At 43.0% G+C, this 27,829-nt stretch overlaps 1 protein-coding gene across 1 annotated transcript in view; it reads left to right on the top strand.

Annotated features, from left to right (window-relative positions):
- Nucleotides 1–27,829, top strand: part of CFAP47 (cilia and flagella associated protein 47) — a 7,413,452-nt gene that overhangs the window by 2,916,803 nt on the left and 4,468,820 nt on the right. Inside the window, exons 27-29 of the mRNA XM_044071840.1 lie at nt 6,047–6,187; nt 15,488–15,713; nt 16,393–16,611. Of these exons, the coding sequence (XP_043927775.1) occupies nt 6,047–6,187; nt 15,488–15,713; nt 16,393–16,611 (586 nt within the window). The remainder of the gene's footprint in view (nt 1–6,046; nt 6,188–15,487; nt 15,714–16,392; nt 16,612–27,829) is intronic.

Genomic DNA, 27,829 nt, shown 5'->3' with positions numbered 1-27,829 from the left:
CCGACGCTCCCTTTGATGGGTCCTCTTTGTTTGGACCGAAGGTTAAAGACACCCTTACCCACTGTGAGCAAGAGGGAAAAACTTTATCTGCCGTAGGTGCCCGTTATTCCACTCCCTTTCGGCCTTACCCCAAGGCTAAAGGAGGGAAGATGTGGTTCATAAATCTCAAGTTTTTCCCCAACAGCAGGAAGATTCCCTTCCAGAGGCAGAGGACGGGAAATTTTTCTGGGAGACGCCGTCCCAGAGGCGGCAGAGGGCCCCGCAATTCTGGAGACCGCGAGTCCTTTCGTGGCTCTTCAGCCTCCCACACATCATGAGGGATTGCCCGGCTGTGCTGCTCGGAGCCAGTCGGGTGTCGTTGCCAAGCACCTAAAAGCCTGGGAGTCAATCACTCAGGACAGATGGGTGCTTCGGATCATGCCGGAGGTTACACCATCCCATTCACATACTCACCCCCAACGTCCAAAAATCCCGGACCCACCACCCAGTCAAAGGGAAATGGCAGCCGCAGAAGCTTTAAAGCTGCTAGAAAAGGAGTCATCCAACCGGTCCCCACAGACCAGATCGGATCAGGAAATTACTCCAGGTTCTTTTAGTGCCAAAAGACAGGGGACCTGAGACCAATATTGGATCTCAGCAGACTGAACCAATCCGTCACGAAATCCAAATTCCGAATGGTCACGTTACAATCCATTCTCCCATTGTTGGAGAAGGATGTTTGGATGTGCTCCATAGACCTCAAGGACGCCTATTATCACATACCGATACATCAGGCGTCCAGGAGGTATCTGCGCTTCAGCCTTGGAGTCAGTCATTACCAATTTTGTGCTCTGCCCTTTGGTCTCACCACAGCCCCCAGGGTGTTCACCAAGTGTTTGGCAGTAGTGACGGCTCACCTGAGAAGTCTTGGATTCCAAGTGTTTCCCTATCTGGACGACTGGCTCCTATCTGCCACCACCAGGCATCTACTAATGGACAACCTCAAAGCCACCATCTCCCTGGGTGCTACCCTGGGGATTACATTCAATTGGTCAAAGTCTGTCTTGCTGCCCTCTCAACGCATAAGGTTCATAGGAGCAGAGATAGACTCAAAATTGATGCGCGTCTTTCTTCCTGCCGAAAGGATCCAAACTTAACAGGGCCAAGTTCAAGCTCTGATCTCGAGATCCAAAGCCCCAGCCAGGATGGTTCTACAAGTTTTAGGTTCAATGTCTGCCACGGTTCTTTTAGTTCCTCTGGCAAGATTGCACATGAGGATTCTTCAGTGGCTATTGTCAACTCAATGGTCCTTTCAGGATCTTCCCCTCAATCATCACATCATGATTACGGAAACATGCAAACGGGACCTTCGCTGGTGGCTTCAGACATCCAATCTGAATCAAGGAAGCCCCTTTGTTATTCCCTCTCCAGTGGTTACCCTGACGACAGATGCCTCCCAGATAGGGTGGGGGCATTGTCTGGGCAGGCTAGTTCAGGGCTCCTGGCTTCCAGGCGAAGCTCTTCTCCACATCAATGTGTTGGAGATGAGGGCTGTACTTCTATCCCTACAGGCCTTACACAAGTTTCTTCCTCAGGGCATCATCGCCATCCACACAGACAACATGTCGGTGGTCTGGTATCTGAACAAACAAGGAGGGACCAGATCTTACCCCCTTTGCAGAGAGGCCATGAAAGTGTGGGAATGGGCTGTAGCTACCAACCGCTTCTTGGTAGCGACCCACATTCCGGGAAAATCAAATATATTGGCAGACAAATTGAGCAGGACAATTCTCTCTCCTCACGTGTGGTCTCTAAACCAAACAGTAGCAGCTCAGGTTTTCAGGAGATGGGGGACGCCGTGCTGCGACCTATTTGCAACTCCACTAAACACCAAGTGCAAAAGGTTCTTCTCCTTGATTCCACATCAGGGAGTACCAGCTATGGATGCTCTAGCACAACCTTGGCCAACAGGGCTACTTTATGCCTTTCCTCCGATTCCACTTCTCTCCAAAGTCATTCAAAAGCTTCTCAATTGGGGTCCAATGATACTGATTGCCCCATACTGGCCTCGTCAGGTATGGTTTCCTTACCTGGAGAAGCATGCGGTGGGCGATCCGTGGACTTTAGACCTAAATCCAGTCCTGTTAATTCATCAGTCGGGGCATCAGCATCAGTCCCTTGATCTTTGAAGTTGACAGCTTGGCTCCTCCACTTCCGACTTTAGTCAGAAGTCACACATTAGACCGGAAGTTGTTCACATTTTATCTTCGGCCCACAAACCCACCACTAACAAATTGTACCTCAGTAAGTGGAAGAGGTTTGCTATCTGGGCTCAACTCAAGGGCTTAGACCCTATCACTGCTCCTATCCCAGAGGTTTTGAAATTCTTAACATCCCTGTTTAATCAAGGATCTTCTGTCTCTACTATTAAAGTCCAACTAGCGGCTATCTCTAAATTCCACGAATCCATGGATCCTCCATTGATGAGCAGCAGACTATGCAAAACTTTCATTAAAGGTGCGGGCCTGTTAAGACCCCCAGTTTTTCATCCTGCCTCCGTGGGATCTTGATTTGGTGCTTGGCATTAACATCTTCCCCTTCGAACCGGCTGCTACATGTGAGTTAAAATATCTGTCTTGGAAAACTGCCTTCTTAGTTGCAATTACTTCTGCAAGAAGAGTTTCAGAGCTTCAAGCCCTGTCTATTAAACCACCGTACTTGATTTTCCACAAGGATAGAGTATCACTTAGGCCTAATCCATCCTTTGTCCCAAAGGTCTGTTCTAATCTCTGTCTCCAACAATCTCTGGAGCTACCAGTTTTCTTCCCAAAATTCTCCAATGAAGCAGAATACACTCTCCATAAATTGGATGTTCACAGGCAATTGCGCTTCTATTTAGACAGGACTCAGCAATTTCGTAAGTCAGACCAGTTGTTTGTGTCCTTCTCAGACAATAAATTGGGTAAAACCATCACAAAGCTACTATCTCCAAATGGATTAGAGATTGTATAACTCAGGCTTATTCTTCTTGAATAAGCAACTTACAACATCTATCAAAGCTCACTCTACCAGAGCTATGGCGACTTCTATAGCTTTTCATTCCAAGCTCGATATATCGGAGATTTGTGCTGCGGCTACTTGGTCCAATCCGCACACTTTCATTTCCCACTATAAATTGGATGTGGCATCTAAAGGGCGAGCATCATTTGGTTCCACGGTACTCAGGAGTGTTTTCCAGTGAGCCACCCAGGATTCAGGTGCTAGGGATGCTGTCCCATCAGTCAGAATGTAGGCGAGATAGGATCACATAACATCTTTTAGTTATGTACTCACCATAACTTCAGATGTTTGGGATCCATCTCGCCTACATTCTAATACCCACCCTCCTTCCCCTGCCTTGGAGATCAGAAGAGATTGAACGGTTTTGAGTTCTACTGTTTTATCTTGTTTCATCTGACGATGTTATATAAGCAGGGCGTGCATGTGTGCATGTTTGCGGACAAACTAGATCTGGGGGACTGGTAGTGGTGCATCCTGGGATATAGTAAGCTCAGCCAATAAGAGACTTCGCTCTTTGGCATAAGCGTGCCGAGTCGGAGCCGAGGGATCGGCTCCGAACCCATCAGTCAGAATGTAGGCGAGATGGATCCCAAACATCTGAAGTTATGGTGAGTACATAACTAAAAGTTTCCCTCTTTTGGTTATTCCATCTCAAGCTGTAAAATGGTAACACTGTTTATTTAGTTGTTAATATACTACAAGCACAGTACTTGAGGTCTGTTTCATATTAACAGTACATCTATGATTTTTTTTTTAATTTGGCTATATTGGTTACGTATATCATAATATACATGTCCATTCCTGAATCTTTTCACATAGAGCATCTCTCCTATGTTTTGAGAATGCCCAGCCCATGCAGCCAGATAAATGGATAATTGTTCCTGGCACAAAAATATTCAGTGGACACTGGTCTACAGTACATAGGGCTGTTGTGTTGAAAACCATGAGGCCACAAGCATCCAAAGTCAGAAACATGCTAGAAAATCTGTCGCAGATCAATTATGTCCTAGTAAAGCATTAGTGCCATGCATCAGAGTGTAAAGACACATGAATACTGCCTGTTAGAGTATATTTCAAGAATGCCAGAGAATACTACTGTCTAATCCCCATACTCCTCTCAGCCCAATGAGCAGATGAATTTCATGACAAACACATGGCTAAACCCATTAGGTGCAGGTCCCACACCTGATGAATGTAACTGAAGTTACCAGGCTACATACATTTCTTGTTCTGTACTGTAACATTTCCAATGTTTTACATGGTAGACTAATCCAAAGTAACTGACCAGGGAATGCACTGTAGATGATCTGCCTTCTTGCCAGGAGTGTGTGTGTGTGTGTGTGTGTGTGTGTGTGTGTGTGTGTGTGTGTGTGTGTGTGTGTGTGTGTGTGTGTGTGTGTGTGTGAGAGAGAGATGGCAGGGAGCCTTATATCAGGGAAATTGTGACTACAACACAAAGGATAGTGTAGTACATCCCATGTAGAACAGCTACAATACAAAGTAGAGCAGTTTGGAGCATTGTTGTGTATAAAAGTCTATATGGGAAAAGGAGATGTTTGACACAGAGTAGTGCTGCAGTCATTAGTCACTGCCATGACCATTCTAAATTTAAAAGTGCACTGTTGTTTCCAGGCTGTGTCTGTTACCATGGTGGATAGCAATCCCTCCTTTCATGTTGGACATCATACAGTAGCATCACACCATTTTGACCTTTCTCCCTTCTGGCCACCCATGTTCTTGTCCTTGGCTCATCCCATCTTTTTAATGGCAAACTTGTTGAATCTTACTGTACTTCATGTGGTTGGGATACATCATTCCACCTGAGTACTGTGTGCCACTTTGCAAGGCTGCAGACCATCTAGACGTCCCTTTTGCCAAATGTATATTTGAAACTCATGCATGTGTGCCTCACCTTGTAATATTAGACATGGCAGAAGGAGCAGTTGTATGTAGGTCTTCCTCTGCATACAACTTATGCTGCTTAAGGTATAGATCTGTGTGGTCATCTGTTTGATATATAATTCCAGTAACTGTCAGTGTATACATGCCCCCATGCTGTACTGTATAGCCATGGTCAAGGCCTCCTGCCATTTACTTTTTGTACAAGCTCTTTACAGACCAGAGATCAACATTTGTAGCTCAATTCTATTTGCAATTTTCCTTCTGTTCTGATTTGTACTGTGTGGGCCAGCAATCATATTACTCTGTCAGTCTCATGCATCTTGTCCCTATGCATGACTTGCACTCAACACTAGATCTGATAAATGTGTAGTAGGTGTGCATGAAATGAGATGCCTATTAAGAGAGACGTATAGGAAGAGAAAAGGTTACACTTTCAAAACTGTCATGCAGATTTCCACAGTGAGTTTTAATATGCTGTGGAAAACTAGAATGTTGTAATATCACTGAAAAAAAGAGGCTAAAATGCATGTCTGAGAGTGAACCTCTGCAAATACACAAGAGAATAGAGGGATTGAACTAAAAGTGGCAGTTATTGATGAGCCTGGTGTTTTTTTGCTTCTGATAGCTACATTTCATGCAGTGCATTACAGTTACTGAAAATTTAAAAAATCCTGCTAAATGCTTTGAATATTTTATGGATAGGTATATAAACTATGTGCTCTGTTTTGCTGGAAAATGCATGTATGTCAGTTGATGTGAAAGTATTCAATGGTCAAGAGCAAGGGTGTTGCCAGGTATGCCTTATGTCACATAATCCACAGCACATACTTTGTAAAATAATTTAGTTTGTTTAATGAGATGCTAAAATTTCAATTTAAAAAGCCCACCATATTTTCCATGGTTCATTTTCATGTGTTTTTTTCAGAACCCTTGTAAGTTAGTATTGAAAAAGTATGTTTTATAGAAACACAGGGCTGGTGTAGTGCTATGCTTGGCAGGGGGTATTTCAGAAAGTTGGTATACATTTCAAAATTTCTGGGAACACTTTTGGTCAAGTGGATCTTAATTTATTTTGGTGACAACTTTCTTTATATTCCTTTTATAGGACAGATTGGACAAAGTGATGTAGAGACTGCTGGGGAAGCAGTTCTGCGTCCATGCTACACACCAGGAGTATTATCGTGTACCTCCTCCTCCAGCTCTACATATGAAATCACCAACTCATCATATGAAGAATTAATTCCAGGTACATTTCAGTTATTTCCATTCATTAAATATTTGTCTTTCTCAACTGGGCAGTGGTAGTTTTCTCATTCAGATTAACTTCACCACTGACCACAGCTTCTCACTCCTAGCCCCCAGACTATGGTAATCCCTACCAAAACATATTGCTGGCTCTGTTCAAGAGAAATCTTGACCTGTGGATGGGAGATCGTAGGTTTACCCCGGGAATCATCTCTGTGTCACTGCTGGACAGAGGCACAACAAACTAACGGGCACAGTATTTTTTCATATAAGGGGTGGCGTAAGCCACAAAACTTTGGGCTAGGCTTATAAATGCCTTAGGGCAGATAGCCTAGTATAAACCTATGAACCTATATAACTAAAATATCAGGATACTGTAACTTTCTGCAAGAGAAATGTTAATTGTACCTGTAATAGCAGAGGTCCCTTTACATAAGTAATCAAATCTTCTACTACATCTACTAAATAACCTTTACATGGGCTCCTCTATAATCCTCACTAGCATATGATAAAACAAACACCTTGTAAATATATATGTAATTCTTAAACCCGTACTAACCCCTTTCATATTTACTTCCCCCACTTATCATTGGAATCCCCTGTACTTACCTGATATTGCTCTACTTATTGTCCTCTTTCTGATGTGAACTATCCATCTTGCTTCATCTCTGATTATTCCACATCTTTTTAACAAAATACATTGCTATCATAGTGAATGCCTATATAAAGTACTAAAACTCATTGCCGTACCACTGGTTATCTTGCATTTGTATTGTATTTTCTGTTTATGTTGTAGTAATTGTAATGTTTATTACAACCCAGGCTGATTGAAAAAGTATGCTTTCTAGAAACACTTTGATTGTGTAGGAGGGTGATGGTGGGGGCTACTTCTGAAAATTGTGGTTCATTGTACCAGTGCCCTGCCCTGGTAAGCAAATGTAAATAAATAAATAAAATAAACAAACCAATTTATCACTTTTCTTTAGTTGTTTTTTTCCTGCAAACCATTTTTTTCAGCAAACATATCAACTTTGCAAAGGCTGGCTAGTTCAGTAATAGTGATGTTATATTTGTAAATAAATGTAAAAAATATATCTTACATATTTAAAATGGGGCATATTTTGATCTGCACCCAAACTTAGCCTTTCTTCTTTCTCAGTCTTATGCTTACATCCTTCATTCACTTTCTACTTCCAGTGTAATTTTTCTTTTCACTTTATATTTCCCTTATGACTGTTACCTTTTGCTTCCATTCTTATTTTTTTATCTGCCTTGTGCCCTTTTCTCACTCCAAAATATCCTTTTAAGTCTCTGCCACTTTCCCTACTGTTTTCTTTCTCCTTCCCCTCAGCTTCTCATTATTCCATGTGATAAGCATTATAAGGTGTCATTAACCTTTTTTTTGCATCAAAAATCATTTTTATTTTATCATTTGTTTGTTTGTTATAATGCACAGAAACAATCCTTCAGCATCACATCAGCAAATAATACCTCAACTGAAACTGTTTCTAACACAAAGGTTTTTGGTGCCTTAAATGATAACTTAAAAATATGATGAATACCTCACTCAGGTCATCAGGAGAAGTCACCAAAATCTGGGCTTCCTCTACAGAAACAAACTCTTTCGCACTGACTACACTAGGAATTCTGTAGCAACATCTTATCTTTTCCCTTCACTTCTCTATGCAGCACCCATCCATACTGTCCTTCACTCCACCTTAACTATTCAGTCCAACTTATCAAACTGTTCATAACACTGCCTTGCACTGAAGCACCTACACTGGTTTGAACTACCTAGTTTATCTTATTCCCAACTGCTTATTGCCCATAAAATAATACACAAACCCCACACCAGTCCATCAAACACTACTTCAGTCCTGGGAATGTCTGCTCACAGAACAATTATTTCCTTATCAGGACCAAGTCTCAAAACAGTGCAAGTGACTCGCTTTACTCAGCCTGTGTTGCTAAGCACTGGGAACTCCATTCCACTCTCCATAAAACAAGACATTACCACAGATTTCAAACAACTATAACAACACTTAACTTCCTCATGGCAATGCTCATGCTCCCATCCTGATTAAGCCCACATTTCTTAATACTCTCTCCTTACCCACCTCATCATCTTCCATATCTACTGTTATCTCAACTTCTCTATTGTCAGAACTTTTTCTACTTATGTTTTTTTTTTTTTTATTATTTCTGCTTATATTCTGCTGTAGTGACATCCTACGTCATTTATGTCAATATACATACACTGACCCTGCCTGCATTGTCATTGCTCTTGTATCTCAAGCTATTACATGTTAACATGTCTTTGTCTTATGTAAAATAATATAATTTCTAATGTATATCATAAATGTCTTTTCTATTTGTCTCAATACTACCTGCAAAGTAATGCTTAAAATGTTTAATTTTTATTGTTGCTCATTGTAAATATGTATTTTATAAGAAGCTTTTCTCCCTGGACCTCTACTGAAAATAGGACTTGTGCACAGTCGGACTTTCCCAGTAAACAAAATAAAATAAATAAATAGTAATTTACTTCTAGAAGCACCTTGAAATCTTATGTGCAAAAGCTTCATTACTGTTTTGGTTATGCTTCTTGTATACATTTTCCATTCACTATAAATTTTCTTTTATGAGAAAATTAACAAACAATTTTAAGAACAGTAATGGCTGGATGTTATGTGATCCTATCTCGCCTACATTCTGTACTGATGGGCTCGGAGCTGATCCCTCGGCTCCGACTCGGCACGCTATGCTATAGAGCGAGGCCTCTTATTGGCTGGGCTATTTCTTATCCCAGGATGCACCACCACTAATCCCCCAGATCTCGTTTGCCGCTTACAAGCTAAGACGTGGTCTCAACTTGGCTGGGCTAAGTACTAATTTGTTTAGACTTTTCCTGTCAGGAATTTCCTAGTTTTCAAACCAAAAGCTGTTTTAACAGCTATTTTTGTGATACGTGTGTATATTTGCTGATTCTGTTGAGAAAGTTGTTATATTTTGTTAAGGGAAGGTTTCCGTTTTAGTTAGAGGGGCCTTCCCCTTTTGCTATTCTAGCGTTATTTGTGGCTAGCGTTTATTAGTGGGTCAAGTACCCGTTTTAGTTAGAGGGTCTTGACCCTCTCTTTCTGTGTTGTTTTTTCTTGTGCAGTTGTTTGTAAAAAAAAAAATATATATATATATATAACTTTATATTTTGAATTTCTAAACTACATTTTTTCGTGTTATTTAGATAACTGTGTTGTTCTCTAGTCATGTCCAAAGAACATAAACCCTCCGGGTTTAAAAAATGCACGAGGTGTGGTTTTAAGATGTCCATAACGGACGACCACTCCTCGTGCGTTTACTGTTTAGGCGCCAAGCACCTACAAGAATCATGTAGCGTGTGTCACGCCTTCTCATCAAGAGTCCTCCAGGAGAGGAAAAACAAATTAATCCTTAAGGTATTAATCAAGCCATCCTTCGAGGAGGCTTTATCTTCATCTCCCTCTCCTTCAAAAAAGAAGAAAGCGTCGGCTCTGACAAGTCTGTCGGAACCGACTGCCAAAAAACCTAGGCAGACTTCTCCATCGGCTCCACGGACTTCGGAGCCGAGGGCGAAGTCTGCCTCGATGCCTCCAGCCTCGACCCCTCTGGTTTGGAGCCGAGGACTGGGGCATCGAGGCGGTCACCTTCATCGGCTCCACTGATATTGGAGCTGATGAGGGTTACCAGCTCAGACTCTTCCCCGGGCGAAGTCCTTATCGGCACCAAGGGAAATTGCCTTGAGATCTCCCTCGGAGCCGATAGTGGTAGAATCCATTCGGAGCCGGTCCCCTAGTCCTTTGGAGCCGATGGAGAAATCGGTTCGGACCCGATCAGTATCCTCCAGATCATCCAAGATGTCTGATTCGGACATCAACAGGGTGCTCCTAAGACTCTTCCAGTCTCCGGTGTTCCAAAAGCTAGTTTCGGCTCCAGCCCATTGGCGGAGCCGATGGTCCACCTCCCTACTATGGTTCCTCCTCCAACAGCCTCGGCACCATTGGAGCCGGTGCTGGTGGAACCGGTGGAGGTTTTAGGGTCGGGCCCGATCCTTACTCCAATTCCGGCTCTTGGGTCGGAGTTCAGTACACGGACTTCTTCCTTCGGCCCTGGGGGGGATGCTTCGGGATTGATGTTTTCGGTCCCAAGTCTCCCTCTTGGTGCGTCGGCGGCGGGAGTGCCGTCCACTGTCGTGGCCACGGAGGTGGGACCCTCCCAGGATTCTGGTGGTCCCGCCTTCAGGGCTATGAGGAGTGCGTTAGCCAAATCTTTTTTGGCTACCTCCACGGTCTCCCCAGCTCCTTCCCTGCATACTAAGACTGGGTCTTTGGCAGTCCCCCTGTCCTTAGACAGCGGAGCCCCGGGGCCTGAGGTTACCCCCACTGGGGTCCCCCCCCCCTCCTGGAGGTCCTTCTGAAGCCTCTTTGGAAGAACCCCCCAGGAAAAGATCGTGCAAGAGGAAGCACGTTGGCTCCCCTGATGAGTCTCTTACATCAGACACTGATCTCGATGATGCAGAGGGGTCCCCTAAGTCGTCCTCGGATGATGTCTCCTTTGCAGACATCCAGGAAGCCCTTAAACAACGAGGCGGCTGGCAGTCCAAACCTCCTTCTGCTGATGAGTCGGTGTTCCTTAAGGTCTTCGGGGCTCAGCCCACCGCCTCCTGGGTGTCTCCGCCCTTCGATGAGCTCTTGGATTTGATCTGTCGAAGGGCGTGGGAACACCCAGACTCTGTGGAACCGGTGCCTGCTCATCCGAATAAGTTCCTCTCGGCACCCCCTAAAAAAGAGTTTCTAACTAAAGGTGTGGCTGTAGATGCTTTGGTGGTGGCATCTGCTACCCAGCAAGATGTAGCAGAGGCTTCGACATCCGTCCATCCTCCTAATAAGGAGTCTAGGAGCATGGATCGGTACGGAAAGCGCACCCTAAGTTCAGCGGCCTTTACATTAAGGTCCTTGAACTACCTTACGCACTTTACTAGATTTCAGAGGGATCTGATTAAAGAACTATCCGATACCCTCTTGGGTAACCTGCCTGAGGAGCTGGCCCAGACGGTTGGCTCTCAGCTGGCTACATTGTCGTCCATTTCAAACTCGTCCATGAGGCTCATTTCTTATGCGGCCGATGGGGCGAGTAAGCAGTACAGGCATTGCTCTACGGAGACAAGCCTGGCTCCGCCTGTGTCATTTCGCGGAGGCCTTTGAGTCTTCCTTCGCCGAAGCCCCCTTTGATGGGTCCTCCCTGTTTGGACCCAAGGTGAAGGACACACTGACCTGCTGTGAACAGGAGGGTAAGACTCTGACTGCCATAGGGGCATGATTTTCCACTCCCTTTCGGCCTTATCCCAAGGCTAAAAGAGGAGGGAAAATGTGGTTCCGTAGATCTCAGAAGCCTTACCCCTCTCAGCAGGAGGATCCCCCTTCCAGAGGCAGGGGAGGGGGAAATTCTTCCGGAAGACGCCATCCCAGAGGCGGCAGAGGCCCTCGCAACACTGGAGACCACGAGTCCTTTCGTGGCTCTTCAGCCTTTCACAGTCCCTGAGGGATTGCCCGACTGTGCAGCTCTGGAGCCAGTCGGGGGTCGTTTTTCGAAGCACCTGAAAGCCTGGGAAGGTATCTCTCAGGACCGATGGGTGCTTCGAATTATCGCCGGAGGTTATACCATCCCTTTCTCTCACTCCCCACCTCAGTCCAAAAAAATCCCGGACCCGCCACCCAGTCAACGGGATACTGCAGCCTCAGAAGTTTCAAAGCTGCTGCAAAAAGGAGTCATCCAACCAGTCCCCGCAGACCAGATCAGATTAGGGACTTACTCAAGATTCTTTTTGGTGCCAAAAAAGACCGGGGACTTGAGGCCCATTTTGGACCTCAGCATCCGAAACCGCTCAGTCAGAAAGTCCAAGTTCCGAATGGTCACCCTACAAACCATTCTCCCATTGCTGGAGAAAGGTGTTTGGATGTGCTCCATAGATCTCAAGGACGCTTATTACCATATCATGGTACATCAAGCATCCAGGAGACATCTGCGCTTCAGCCTAGGAGGCAGTCATTTTCAGTTCCGCTTGCTGCCCTTTGGTCTCACCACAGCCCCCAGGGTGTTCACCAAGTGCTTGGCAGTCGTGACTGCTCACCTGAGAAGTCTAGGATTCCAGGTGTTTCCGTATCTAGACGACTGGCTCCTAACTGCCACCTCCAAGCATCTACTACTGCGGAGCCTACATGCCACTATATCACTGGGCAATTCCCTTGGAATCACCTTCAATTGGCCAAAGTCTGTGTTGCTGCCATCTCAACGAATAAGATTCATAGGGGTAGAGATAGACTCAAACCAAATGCGGGTCTATCTACCTACAGACAGAATACAGACCATACAGACTCAAGTTCGAGCCTTACTTCCCAGGTCCAAAGCCCCAGCCAGGATGGTCCTGCAGCTATTGGGGTCCATGTCCACCACGGTTCTTCTAGTCCCCTTGGCAAGGTTGCACATGAGAATTCTCCAGTGGCTTCTTTCAGCTCAGTGGTCCTTTCAGGAACTCCCTCTCAGTCACCTCATATGGATCACGGAAACATGCAAACGGGACCTTCGCTGGTGGCTAGTGCCCTCCAATTTGGATCAGGGACGACCCTTTGTTCCTCCTCCTCCTGCGGCCACTTTGACCATGGACGCCTCCCAGATGGGGTGGGGGGGGCATTCCCTGGGCAGGTCAGTCCAAGGCAGATGGCACCCGGAAGAGACCCTACTTCATATCAACATCCTAGAAATGATGGCAGTACTTCTGTCCCTTCAAGCCCTTCACGATTATCTCCCTCAGGGCGTAATTGCCGTTCACTCAGACAACATGTCAGTTGTCTGGTACCTGAACAAACAGGGAGGAACCAGATCCTATCCTCTTTGAAGAGAGGCCATGAGAGTCTGGGAATGGGCAGTCTCGACCAAACGCTTTCTAGTGGCTACTCATATCCCGGGCAAGTCCAATGTGATAGCCGACAGACTGAGCAGGACCATCCTCTCTCCTCACGAATGGTCTCTGAACATGACAGTTGCAAGTCAGATTTTCAGCAAATGGGGAGTTCCGTGTTGCGACCTCTTCGCTACTCCACTAAATGCGAAGTGCAAAGAGTTCTTCTCTCTAACCCCAACTCCGGGGAAGAGCCCCATGGACGCACTAGCCCGTCCTTGGCCCACCGGCTTGCTTTATGCCTTTCCTCCAGTTCCTCTCCTTCCCAGGGTGATCCAAAAGGCATCTCTCTTGGGGAGCAAAATGATCTTAGTTGCTCCTTACTGGCCTCGTCAAGTATGGTTTCCCTTTCTTCGGAAATATGCTCTGGAAGGTCCATGGTTCCTGGATCAGATCCCAGACCTTTTGGTTCATCAGTCGGGACTATTCCACCAGTCCCTGCACACCTTAAAATTGACGGCATGGCTCCTCCTCTTCCGACTATAGTCAGGAGTCATACATTGGATCCAGAGGTTGTACACATATTATCTTTGGCCCATAAGTCTGCTACAAAGAAACTGTATTCTAGCAAATGGAAAAGATTTGCTATTTGGGCTCAACTCCGGGGCCTGGACCCCATCTCTATTCCCGTGGCAGAAGTACTAAAATTTTTAACTTCTCTTTTCAATCAAGGCTCTTCAGTCTCTACCATCAAGGTCCAATTGGCAGCGATTTCCAATTTTCACGAATCCATAAACCCACCTTTAATGAGCAACAGATTGTGTAAGACCTTCTTGAAAGGTGCTGCTCTGTTAAGACCTCCGATTTCTCATCCTGCACCTCCATGGGATCTCGATGTGGTGTTACGCGCCTTAACTTCCTCCCCCTTTGAACCGGCGGCTACATGTGATCTAAAGTTTCTATCATGGAAAACTGCTTTTCTGGTGGAGATTACTTCTGCCAAAAGAGTTTCAGAGCTTCAAGCTTTGTCAGTAAAACCCCCGTACTTGGTTTTTCACAAAGACAGAGTATCTCTAAGGCCAAATCCTTCCTTTGTCCCTAAAGTTTGTTCCAGTTTCTGCTTACAACAATCGTTAGAACTTCCAGTCTTTTTTCCAAAATATTCTAACAAAGCAGAATTCATATTACACACACTAGATGTCCACAGGCAGTTGCGTTTTTATTTAGACAGGACCAAACAAACAAGGAAAACAGATCAGTTGTTTGTATCCTTTGCAGACAATAAATTGGGCAAAGCTGTCACAAAGGTCACTATTGCCAAATGGATCAGGGACTGTATTACTCAAGCTTATTCTTATTCTAACAAAGAACTTACCACCTCTGTCAAAGCTCATTCTACAAGGGCTATGGCTACTTCGATAGCATTTCATTCTAAGCTTGCCATTAGTGACATTTGTGCTGCAGCTACATGGTCTTCCCCGCACACTTTCATTTCCCACTACAAATTGGATGTGGCATCTAGAGGACGAGCTTCATTTGGTTCCACAGTGCTCAGGAGTGTTTTCCAATGAGCCACCCAGGATTTAGGTGCTAGGGACGCTGTCCCATCAGTACAGAATGTAGGCGAGATAGGATCACATAACATCTTTTAGTTATGTACTTACCATAACTTTAGATGTTTGGGATCCATCTCGCCTACATTCCTAATAACCCACCCTCCTTCCCCCTTACTTGGAGATCAGAGGATATCAGAAGGTCCGAATCCTGTTGTTTCATCTTGAAACATCTAACAATGTTATATAAACAAGTTGTGCATGTGTGCATGAATGCGGACAAACAAGATCTGGGGGATTAGTGGTGGTGCATCCTGGGATAAGAAATAGCTCAGCCAATAAGAGGCCTCGCTCTATAGCATAGCGTGCCGAGTCGGAGCCGAGGGATCGGCTCCGAGCCCATCAGTACAGAATGTAGGCGAGATGGATCCCAAACATCTAAAGTTATGGTAAGTACATAACTAAAAGTTATACTTTTGTTTCTTTACTAAGCACACAAAATCAAACTGCAGTAATATTTTAAAATGTTAGCATATTGAATACTGTTACAGTATGTTGTTAAATATAGCTCGGCTACCATCAGTTTACACTGTTGGAAGACATACACACAGACACACAGACACACACACACACACACACACACACACACACACACACACACACACACACACACACGCACACACACTTGATTTCTCTCCATCTTCATCCATAATTGATAAAAGCATTGTTATAATGACCTTAATAATATTTTGATGGAATTTGAAGATTATCTGAGTATAAGTACTGTTTAAATGTCTTCAAATGTTCTTTTTTCTAGACCCAGATTACACAGATGGCATTTTAAATGGAAAGAGAAATGGCTCTGATTCTGTCAGTCTAGGTCAGGGTGTGAAGGACAAATGGGGGCTTCTGCTTTTTCCTGATGAGGACACAGAACAAGGACTCTTCTGTCAGAGGGTTCTGACTGCAGTGCAGAAATGGTTCATTCAGTTTGGATGGCCTAAAGGACCTCATCCGTTTACTGTTCCACAATATCTAAGGCGGTAATTGAATACCATTCTTTCTGTCATAGTTGTCATTTAAAGCATTTAGATGTGCAACCCAGAATAAGTGAACTGCTTATACCTCACTCCCACATAAGGGGTACTTTTCCTCAAAATGCAACTGTTCTATATGTCAGCAGTTTATTGTTACCAAAAAAATAAATAGTGTTTATTTGCAGTTCTGTAAAGTAAAACATGGAAGCTGAAACAGGAAATGAACAAGAACCTGTTTCTTTTTACATACATACTTCATAGACTGGCAACAACACAAGATGTTAAATGATATGGCATGGATCACACAGACTACAAATATGCCTTTCTTCTGCTTAACATATAACAGAAACATTGACATTTCACTGTGGTTTGTGGTATACTAGGAACAAATCCAGATTAAAAAAAAATCTGTTGCCATGTTGTTGATGTTAAAAGTTTTTAGACATGGCATGTACATATGACAAAAATCTGACATTATATATAGCAACTGTCCAGATTATGACCATGCTACTACAGTGCATGGAAATTTTTCAACTTTTAGTATGAAACAGCAGAAAGATCGATTTGTCTAGGCTTTATTTTTTCTTTACATAGATTTATCCATTTGTTATCATGAGCAGAGCCTAAGCATCAAGTAAAAATATTTTGGATTGTTGAGCATGATTTGTTATTACTTATTTTTCAGAGCCGTGTGCAAAATACAAATGTCAACTCCACAAACCAGAAAGACATCTTCTTACAGATATCAGCTTCAGAAAGACACAAGAACAGTTTATGACATGCTGTTACACTTGAGTGGAGAGCTACTTCCAGGTATTACTGCAAGTCAGGCCTTGCCCTCTGACCCAATAGAACGCATTCTTCAGCTTCACTGGCAGCATGCCACACTGCTTACTTTCCTCAAGTAAGTTTGTAATACTAAACTGCAGGCACTATAAGCTACTATTCTTTCTTGTTATTTCTGTGTTCTTCAAGACTTGTTACATAATTACTTCAGTTATGCAGAGCAGTGATAAATAATATACAGAACGTACTAAACTGTACAGTATGCACAATATATTCACAGTATGAAAGCCATAACTATGTTAGTTGTGGCAATCAGGATTCACCCTCTGCCCACCCTTGCTTGTCTGCTAACCCTAACTCTACTCCTGCCCCTAAATGCAACCCTACACATTGTTAATAAAACCTGTTCCCTAACTGTACTCCTACAGAATATTAAATCTCTCCATTTACCTAACCCTTACTCTAACCCTAACACATGGACACTTGCACATACACAGTAACTGGTATAACACAATCATTTTTGCAACAGCCTTTTCAGTCAAACATTCATTTTCCTTCTTCTTCTTTTTCTTTTGGCTGTTCCCATTAGGGGTCGTCAAAGCGGATCATTTGTTTCCATTTCTTCCTGTCCTCTACATCTTGCTGTGTCACACCAACCACCTGCATGTCCTCTCTCACCACATCCATAAACCTTATCTTAGGCCTTCCTCTTTTCCTCTTACCTGGCAGCTTTATCCTTAGCATCCTTTTCCCAATATTAGGCAATTGGGCAAGGCTCAAAAGTCAAACCCACCTCCATAGACAGCACAAGGAACCAGAAACTAAGGATAATGCTGCTAAACGTCAGAAGTCTTAACCTCAAGATGCACGCACTCGAAGCTCTCCTCAGTATGGAGAACATCGATATCTGTGCAGTGACAGAAACCTGGTTCAAGGCTCCAGAGAGCACCCCAGCACTACCAGGTTATACCTCATATCATGCTTTTCGGCCCAAAAACCCGGACTGAACCACAAAAGGAGGGGGAGTTTCCATATTTATCAAGGATAACCACACCTCCAGGTTAGTGGCATTGCACGAAGTATCGGAGACCATCCATGTGCAACTGACAGTGGGCAAGACTGCTTTTCAGTTTATAGCATCCTACAGACCACCCTCTCAAAGTCAGAAATCCCAATCGGCTTTCCTGAAAACATTGGAGTACATGAAGATCTCTCCGAACACCATTATATTGGGCAACTTCAACTACCCAAACATAGACTGGGAGCATTACTCAAGCCCCAGCACCTTAGCCCAAAGGTTCCTGGAATTTATAAACTCAAATGCTATGGAACAACTAGTCACCACTCCCACAAGAGGGGAAAACATACTAGGCCTGATCATTACCAACATGGGGACTCTATGCTCCATACCAGAAGTATATCCCTCATTGGTAAGATCAGACCATAAATTAATTTCACTGGATATCCACATCCCGACCCCACCCCCAGCCCAGAAAACCACAGTGAAAAACGTCTCAAAAGCGAACTTCACACTTCTCAAAACCGAAGTGGAATCCTTCAAGGCCCCAGGGCCAGTGGAAACTACGGCCCAAACTGCAGAATCCTATATAAACGCATTCTATGGACATCTCCAGGAATGCATGGATCATGCTATCCCAAACAAAATCAAGACCCAATCATCCAAAGGCAGGCATCCAGTCTGGTGGACCCCAGCCATAAATAAACTGTACAACAGAAGGAGGAAGCTACTACATGATAGAGCAAAATCCCTAAAAGGGAAGGCATCTCTGATCAGTACTAGCAAAAAATTACGATCCCTAATAAAATCCTCCAAGGCCAGCTTCGAGATAAAAATTGCACAGGACACTAAAGACAATCATAAGGCTTTTTTCAATTATGTTAGGAACCTGGGATGCAACTCCCAGACTTGTTCTGAGTTGATTCTAAACGACAAAAAATACACTGAACCCACAGACATCACCAATATCCTGGCAAACAGGTTCAGTGCAAACTCCCCCCCCTCCCCCCCAAAAGAGCAAGTATCTATCCCGGCAGAGTGCAGCCCCCCAAACATCTCTGATGCTCAGGTGAAGGCCGCCCTCTCCAAAGCAAAAAACACTGCTTCCATGGGACCAGATGGCGTCCTGGGTTGCATCCTACATGAACTCCAAGAAGAACTAATCCCTCAAGTAAAACTGCTGTACAATCTCAGCCTCACTACAGGATATGTGCCCAAAGAATGGCGTACAGCAACAGTGGTCTCACTCCACAAAGGTGGCGCCTCTACGGACCCTGGAAACTATCACCCCATAAGCCTGACTAGCCTAGTCTGCAAGGCTATGGAGAGGATCATCATGGAACTCATAAACAAAGACATTGGGGACCTACAGACACTAGATCCTACCCAATTTGGCTTCATCAAGGGCAGATCCTGCCTTTTCAACCTGGTCGACTTCTTCGAAACAGTCACCAAGGCCATAGATGAAGGGAAGGTAGTCCACACAGCCTATCTGGACCTCATAAAGGCATTTGACACAATACCCCACTCGGGCATCATAGATAAGCTATCCAACCTAAATATAAGCCCCTATGTCACAAGATGGGTCGCAAACTGTTTCAAAGACAGAACCCACAGAGTCAGAGTTGCTGGAGCCATGTCAGACTCGAAACCGGTCACAAGTGGCATCCCACAAGGTTCTGTCCTGGGACCTCTCTTGTTCGGTATTTACTTTTCTGAGGTACAGGCCAACGTGGGAGGACTATGGCTCACCAAGTTCACAGATGACTGCAAACTGGGCGCCATAATCGACTCTCCAGCTGACACAAACATCCTTCAAAAAGGTCTCGCAGAGACGGATAACTGGTGCCAGAGCCATGGTCTAAAACTAAATGCCAAAAAGTGTATAGTCATACCCTTTGGCAAAAACAATGTGCCCACAAATTACCACATAGGTGGTAACCCATTAAGTACAGAGAAAGTAATTAGGGATCTGGGGACCCAAGTTGATAGCAATCTCTCCTTTGACAACCACATTGCCAAAGTGGTTAGAAAGACCTTCTACATAGCCCACCTCATCTTGAAAGGATTCACATCTAGATCAAGAGAGGTAATCGTGCCCCTTTATTCATCCCTCATCAGGCCCGTCATAGAATACAATGCCCCCTTTGGGATGTACCTTACCCGACACCTGCAGCAATTATAAAGACCCCTAAAGTACCTCACCAGGAGGATCAAGGGACTCAAACAGATGCCATATGCTGCTCGGTTAAAAAAACTCCAGCTCTACTCAGTTGCATACCGCCTACTTCGAGGCGATCTCTGCCTGACATATAAAGCTATGTCCAACCCAGAGTTAATGGACATGCTGCACCTCAGTAAATCTAAATCCCTTAGAGCCACTCGCTTGAGGGACTTGAACCTCAGCACAGAAATAAATAGAACATGCTGGAGGGACAGATTCATAACCCATAGGCTCCCTTCGCTCTGGAATAGAATTCCAATTCATGTTAGGCAGAGCACCTCACTGACTCTCTTCAAGAAGAATCTTGATGAGTGGATGGGGAATCGTAGGTTTGTCCCGGGGATTACTTCCATGTCACTATTAGACAGAGGCACAGTAAACTAAACTTTAAAAAGGGCACAGTATACTCAAATCAAGGGGTGGCGTAATCCAAACACAATCGGGCTAGGCTTATAAATGCCCCAGGGCAGATAGTCTAGTATGAACCTATGAACCCAGCATCCCTCCTCAGCACATGTCCAATCCAACTCAATCTCGCCTCTCTGGCTTTGTCTCCAAACCGTCTGATGTGGGCTGACCCTCTAATATACTTATTCCTAATCCTGTCTACACTTGTCACAACCAGTGCAAATCTTAACATCATCACGTCTGCCACATCCATCTCTGACTCCTGCCTTTTTGTCAATGCCACTGTCTCCAACCCAAATAACATAGCTGGTCTCACTACCCTCTTGTAGACCTTCCCTTTCACTTTTACTGGTACTCGTCTATCACAAATCACTCCTGACACTCTTCTCCATGCACTCCACCCTGCCTGTACTCTCTTCTTCACCTCTCTTCCACACTCACCATTACTCTGAACTGTTGATCCCGAGTATTTAAACTCATCCACCTTTGCCAACTCTACTCCCTGCATCCTCACCATTCCTTTATCCTCCCTCTCATTCACACACATATATTCTGTCTTAGTCCTGCTGACCTTCATTCCTCTCCTCTCTAGAGCATATCTCTACCTCTCCAGGGTCTTCTCAACCTGTTCCCTACTCTCACTACATATCACAATGTCATCTGCAAACATCATAGTCCATGGGGACTCCTGTCTGATCTCGTCTGTCTACCTGTCCATCACCACTGCAAATAAGAAAGATTCATTTTCCTACATACTCTAAATTACCTGCACTGTATAAAACTTCAATTCAGCCATATGTTGTTCAAACTCAAATGCTATGGAACAACTTGTTACCACTCCCACAAGAGGGGAAAACATACTGGACCTGATCATCACCAACATGGGGACTCTATGCTCCAGGCCAGAAGTGTATCCCTCACTGGTAAGATCAGACCATAAACTAATCTCACTGGATATTCACATCCCGACCGCACCCCCTGCCCAGAAAACCACAGTGAAAAACTTCTTTAAAGCAAATTTCACACTCCTCAAAACCGAGGTGGAATCCTTCAAAGCCCCCGGGCCTGTGGAAAATACGGCCCAGAACGCAGAATCCTTTATAAACGCATTCTATGAACACCTTCAGGAATGCATGGATCATGCGATCCCAAATAAAACCAAGGCCCAATCCTCCAAAGGCAGACGTCCTGTCTGGTGGACCCCAGCCATAAACAAACTATACAATAGAAGGAGGAAGCTACTAAATGATAGAGAAAAATCCCAAAAAGGGAAGGCATCACTGATCTGTATTAGCAAAAAACTACGGGCACTCATAAAATTGTCTAAGGCCAGCTTCGAGAGAAAAATTGCACAGGACACTAAGGATAAACACAAGGCTTTCTTTAGTTATGTTAGGAACCTGGGTGGTAATTCCCAGATATGCTCAGAATTAGTCCAAAATGACAAAAAATACACTGAACCCACAGATATTGCCAACATCTAGTTGACAGGTTCAGCGCAAACTTCTCCCCCCCCTCCCTACCAAAAGGGCAAATATCTATCCCAGCAGAGTGCTGCCCCCCTGACATCTCAGATGCTCAGGTAAGAGCCGCCCTCTCCAAAGCAAAAAACACAGCATCAATGGGACCAGACGGTGTCCCGGGCTGCGTCCTACATGAACTCCAAGAAGAGCTAAACCCAAACATAAAACTACTGTTCAATCTCAGCCTTACTACAGGATATGTGCCCAAAGAGTGGCGTACAGCAACAGTGGTCCCTCTCCATAAAGGTGGTCCCTCAACGGATCCTGGAAACTATCGCCCCATAAGCCTGACTAGCTTGGTCTGCAAAGCTATGGAAAGGATCATCATGGACCTCATAAATAAAGATATTGGGGACCTACAGACACTGGATCCTACCCAGTTCGGCTTTGTTAAGGGCAGATCCTGCCTCTTAAACCTGGTTGATTTCTTTGAAACAGTCACCAAGGCCATTGACGAGGGGAAGGTGGTCCACACAGCCTACCTGGACCTCGCAAAAGCCTTCGATACAATACCCCACTCGGGCATTATAGATAAGCTCACCAGCTTAAATATAAACCCCTATGTCACTAGATGGATTGCAAACTGGCTCAAGGACAGAACCCACATGGTTAGAATTGCTGGAGCCATGTCAGACTCCAAACCAGTTACAAGTGGTGTCCCACAAGGCTCAATCCTGGGACGTCTCTTGTTCGGTATATATTTCTTGGAGGTACAGGCCAACACGGAAGGACTGTGGCTGACCAAGTTCGCAGATGACTGCAAACTGGGCACCATAATCGACTCTCCAGCCGACACAAGCATCCTCCAAAAGGGCCTCATAGAAACAGACAACTGGTGCCAGAGCCATGGCCTCAAGCTAAATGCCAAAAAGTGTATAGTCATTCCCTTTGGCAAAAACAAAGTGCCCACAAATTACCACATAGGTGGTAATCCATTAAGTACAGAAGAAGTAATTAGGGACCCGGGGACCCAAGTTGATAGCAGTCTCTCATTTGACAACCACATGGCCAAAGTGGTTAGAAAAACATTTTATATAGCCCACCTAATCATGAAGGGATTCACATCTAGATCAGGGGAGGTCATCGTGCCTCTTTACTCATCCCTCATCAGGCCCATAATTCAGTACAATGCCCCTTTTGGGATGTACCTTACCAGACACCTGCAGCAACTGGAAAGACCCCAAAAGTACCTCACCAAGAGGATCAAAGGGCTCAAACAGATGCCATATGCTGCCCGGTTAAAGAAACTCCAGCTCTACTCAGTGGCATACCACCTGTTCAGAGGCGATCTGAGCCTGACGTATAAAGCCATGTCCAACCCGGAATTAATGGACATGCTGCACCTCAGAAAATCCAAATCCCATCGAGCTACGCGCTCGAGAGACTTGAACCTCAGCACTGAAATAAATAGGACATGCTGGAGGGACAGATTCATAACCCAGAGGCTCCTTTCACTCTGGAATAAAATCCCAGTCCAGGTTAGGCAGAGTCCCTCATTGACTCTCTTCAAGAGGAATCTTGATGAGTGGATGGGAGATCGTAGGTTTACCCCGGGTATCACTTCTGTGTCATTGTTAGACAGAGGCACAGTATACTAACCTCGAAAAAGGGCATAGAAAATAAATTTAAAATAGGTGGCGAAAGCCAAACACATTCTGGCTAGGCTTATAAATGCCCTAGGGTAGATAGCCTAGTATGAACCTATGAACCTATAAGAAAATGAGTATTAACTTATTTGTGTGGTCACTGTTCTTTACAGAAATAAAACTTGTGCAATAACTTATTAACCATTTGAATGGCAACCACACACACACACACACACACACACACACACACACACACACACACACACACACAGATGCATAAACACGTATTTATGTGTGTGATATATTTAATATCTCTCTCTTTATATATATATATATATATATATATATATATATATATATATATATATATATATATATATATATATATACACACACACACACACACACATATAACTAGATAGATATAGATATATATGTATATGTGTGTGTGTGTGTCTTTGCACATACGCACATGTGCTTTTATCAGTTACAAAAAATATACTTGTCAACACTGTGTTAGCATCAAAAGTAGGGAAGTATGATATATTAGGCAAACCTTTTCTAAGTGCTGGCAAATTGTCACAGTAACATCGAAACTCTTCAGCCATACCACCGAGGCCATGATTGGTAAACACATGTACACTGTTTGCACATTCTCAGTTCAATAAATTGTCTTCATATGCAAACATGTACATGTAAGTGAAACATAACCAATAATACTATATTCTGTTCTGTACACCTTTGCAATCCTGCATATCAATGGAAAATATGAATTTTATTCTAGCTTTATATTTCTTTACAGCAGCATAATAAAGATGTGTTTAATCTGTGCTGGATCTTATGACTTACTTTTCCACAGCCATGTATTTGTCTGTGTATGGAGATTGAGTATTATATTGATAATAAGAAGATTGTAGATATGGATTATAGTTGACATCAGCTGGTGATTTGACTGAAGTTGTGGCAGTGATGCTTGTTGATGGAGCATGTACATGTAGGATTCTTGTCAGCAGTGTTTTAACAATTATGCTGTATTCTCATGTCTCTTGATATGCAACTTGATTTGCAAACTGCCTGATATCTTATTATCTGAGGGTAATTCTGGTCTCATACTGCTGTCATTCCATCACCAGGTGGATTATACCCCATATAGAAGTGTTCCCTCATGCCATTTTTAGCTCCTGTCACTGTTGTGAAACTGTTAATTTGTTAAGCATGCTTACTGAAGTTACAAGATGAAAAAGTGGTCAAACTTTCAATCCATTCTAAGATCTATAAAAAGTATGTTTCGCAGTGTTGCAGTGGGGGGTGGGGGCAAGCTTCCTACACTTTTATATATCCTTAATGAAATATACCAATTCCACTGTCACAGTACCATGAAGAAAACACCTCGTTCAGCATATTATTCTCAGCATATAAATATAAACTGCACTGGCAGTGATTTCCTTTGGTAAACTCAGATTTCCCAAAGTTGAACCTTCATCTAGTTTACACTCAATAACTTATAGGTTAATGATCACTACTTAATTGTGTTTTCTGTGCAGGAATAGTGTTTCAGTCATTTGGGGTATTTTCCTTTTGATAAGTATTTAAGGTTTACTAATTTTTATACTGTACTGTAATAGGGCTCCATGTTATATTTTTGAGGATCATAAGTGTACTCCTTGGCACTGTGACAATTTAAACTTGATAACTGGAATGTAAATACCAGTGCTATAATTACTTTATCTTAGAGGTGAGACTTTAACAAGGTATATGTAAGTAGCAAAGGTGTGTAGACTTAGACTGCAGCTTCCCCATGTCAGTGGTTGCAGGGCAGCTTACCCCCAATACACACACACACACAAAAAAAAAAAATCAGTGTGTAACAGCAAGTTTCACGTTGCAGTGGTATTTTAGAAGATTTACAGATAATATTTTGGAGTTTCAGGACTTGCAGCGTTGAGTCTCAAACTTCTTACTGGTCACCATGAAATAACTGTTGAATATTGCCATTTTTAAGATATTTTTTATGCAGTGACTTCCCTACTGAAGTAAGTGAATAAGTATGATTGTGATAGTCAAATATCGCTTTAAGGATTTATTGATAATCAGTTTTTGTCTTGGAGCACAGTATGATACTGACAGTTGTTAAAATGCTTAATTTTACCTATAAATTTTGGAGCTTTAAATATATATGAAAGAGTTTTTTATCGACATTAGAGGGTGTAGCACTGCAGTTTATTAAAAAATTGCTCAAGGGAGTAACAGGAAATGCCTTTACAGCTTTACAGTTCTCAAAAAATGAAAATCATTTTTTTGGAAAAATTAAAACCTGGAACAACAACAATTAGGCATCAACAGAAGTTGGGCTCCCTATTAAAATGTCAAGACATAGAATGTCAAATCCTGACAAGTTGGAAAAAAAGACAAGAAATGCAGAAGAGTGAATATGTAACATGTCTCTTTTCCTTTAAATTTGTTTTTTTGCATGTACCACTCCCCCTGCCGAAGTTATATAAACCAAATTCCAAGATTGCCATACCTCAGAAAAAATGGAATATTCTGAGAAATGGCAATCTCAGACTTAATATATGTAAATCCAGATTTTTGGCTATTCAGTCACCACATTTCAGTACTTGACATTCTGAAAACCAATATTTCAAATAGTTACTTTGAAAAGTATCCTAGTGCCCACAGCAAGCTATTTGTAGTCTCACAGAAGTAAAGTGGAAAGACTTATCAGTACCACTACATGACCATTATTTGTAAAAGATTTATTTCTGAAGAAGTTCTTATACAATAAAGAATGAAAATGCGCTCAAATATCTGTTCTGGAGTTTATTTCTCTTCATTCAATCGAAACTCTTGCTTCAATATATTTTTATTATTTTTGCTGTTGTATTAGTTTTGTGTACTGCATTAGACATAGAGCAGAAGTGCTGTGTTTTATGTGTTAAATTTCTTCAAGTGTTATTATGGTGAATAGTGCATTATTTGTAAAAAGCAAAGATATAAATTGTTGTAGCATAGACAACCTAGAATTAGTTGTTCAAGAAACATACTATTTTCATCTCAGACCTATAAGCTTTTGTTTTGGGAAACTGTACCCCTTGTCATGGTTTTAGAGCTAAAAGAGTACTAGATTTGCAGGCTTGCATGTATTCTAAACTTTATATTGTGTATAATAAAGAAAGGGCAGTATTAGCTCATACTCCTTTCTGTATGTCAAAATGTATAAGGGATATTACTTTGAACTGGAAGGTATGGTTTCTTTCTTTCCTTCATTTTGTCCTTATCTGCTGAATCAAAGAGAGAGGATGTTATACCAACTGGATCCTAGAAGACAAGTTATTACACATATCTTTATGATTCAAAATTTAAAAAAGTCTTCCCAAATTTTTGCCTACTTTGCAAATAACAGTTTGGGTGTTCCTGTTGAACAAACCATTTTAAACTAGATTTTTAGCCTTACAAGTTTTTGTTCTGATTTTGTAGACAAAATAGCTCACTGGTCCATAAGAGCTTACTCAACAAGGAGTGCTACAGCTTTCGCTACCTTTTCCAGACAGTCTGTACTGGCTGTTTTTCAGGGAGTTGTATACTGTACTGTACTGTCTACCCTTTTGCAAAGCATAAATTAAATAGTTTTATCAAGGAAACTCCAGTGGATGTTATATTGGGCCTCAACCTCATCTTTGGATTTATAGCACCATATTCCAACTGTTAAAAGTAACGGCCACGAGGTATACATGGGTAAAACAGTAAGGTGATGTTACATGGAGCACAGAGAATGAGAGCAGATTAATGAATCATCCATATCTTCATAGTCTGGATACCCTATCACCTTATTGCTCCTTGTCAGCTTTAATAGTTTTTAGTGTATTCTGTTGTTCAATTCGTCTGCTAAGTGGGCAGCCACATGTTTTTAGTTCCTGGTTGAATGGTTAGTAAAACCCTTAATTAACCAGATACACAGTGTTTGGCTAACAGTGTGATCAAAACATCATTAAGGTCAAAGCCTATGGCAGCATGTATCTTGACTAGTTTACCATAGGTTTTGCAGCTAGATATATAGGTGAGCACTGGGGTCACCATTACAGCATCTTCCTTATTTTTATACTCTAAGTTAGATGTTGTGACAGAGACTAACCTTACCTGGCTCACTATTAGCCATGGGTGGGTCTAAATGCTGGTTCTCAGAGACATCAAAGATTTTTGGTGATGCAAATGATTTCTCACAGACAAATTTGCTTGGGAGTCAGGGTGTTCCATTTGCTAGTGGTTAAGTTATGCTAAATTAAATGACATGTATGCCTCACTCTGCTTAGTCCAGCAGTACTATTTGTGTGGTACTGATGTGGAAAAATTCACAGCTAAGACTGTCCTTAGAAGATGAATAAATTATTATGTTATGAATGGATTGTGAGGGCAAGGACAGTTTGATCATCTTCCTTTATGGAAAGTATATTATACACTATTCTTTTCTGAGCTAGTATCATCACTTGAGTAGTGTCTGCTGATTCGGTATTACCTCTTTAAATATTTTTCACATTTTTTTTACAATTCTAGTTGCATTTCCTAGATCTGATCTGGAT

Source organism: Protopterus annectens, chromosome 5.part0 (genome assembly GCF_019279795.1).
Source record: "Protopterus annectens isolate FY-2018-M chromosome 5.part0, PAN1.0, whole genome shotgun sequence".
In the NCBI taxonomy this organism is placed as follows: Eukaryota; Metazoa; Chordata; order Ceratodontiformes; family Protopteridae; genus Protopterus; species Protopterus annectens.
This window is presented reverse-complemented; position numbering and strand designations above follow the sequence as displayed.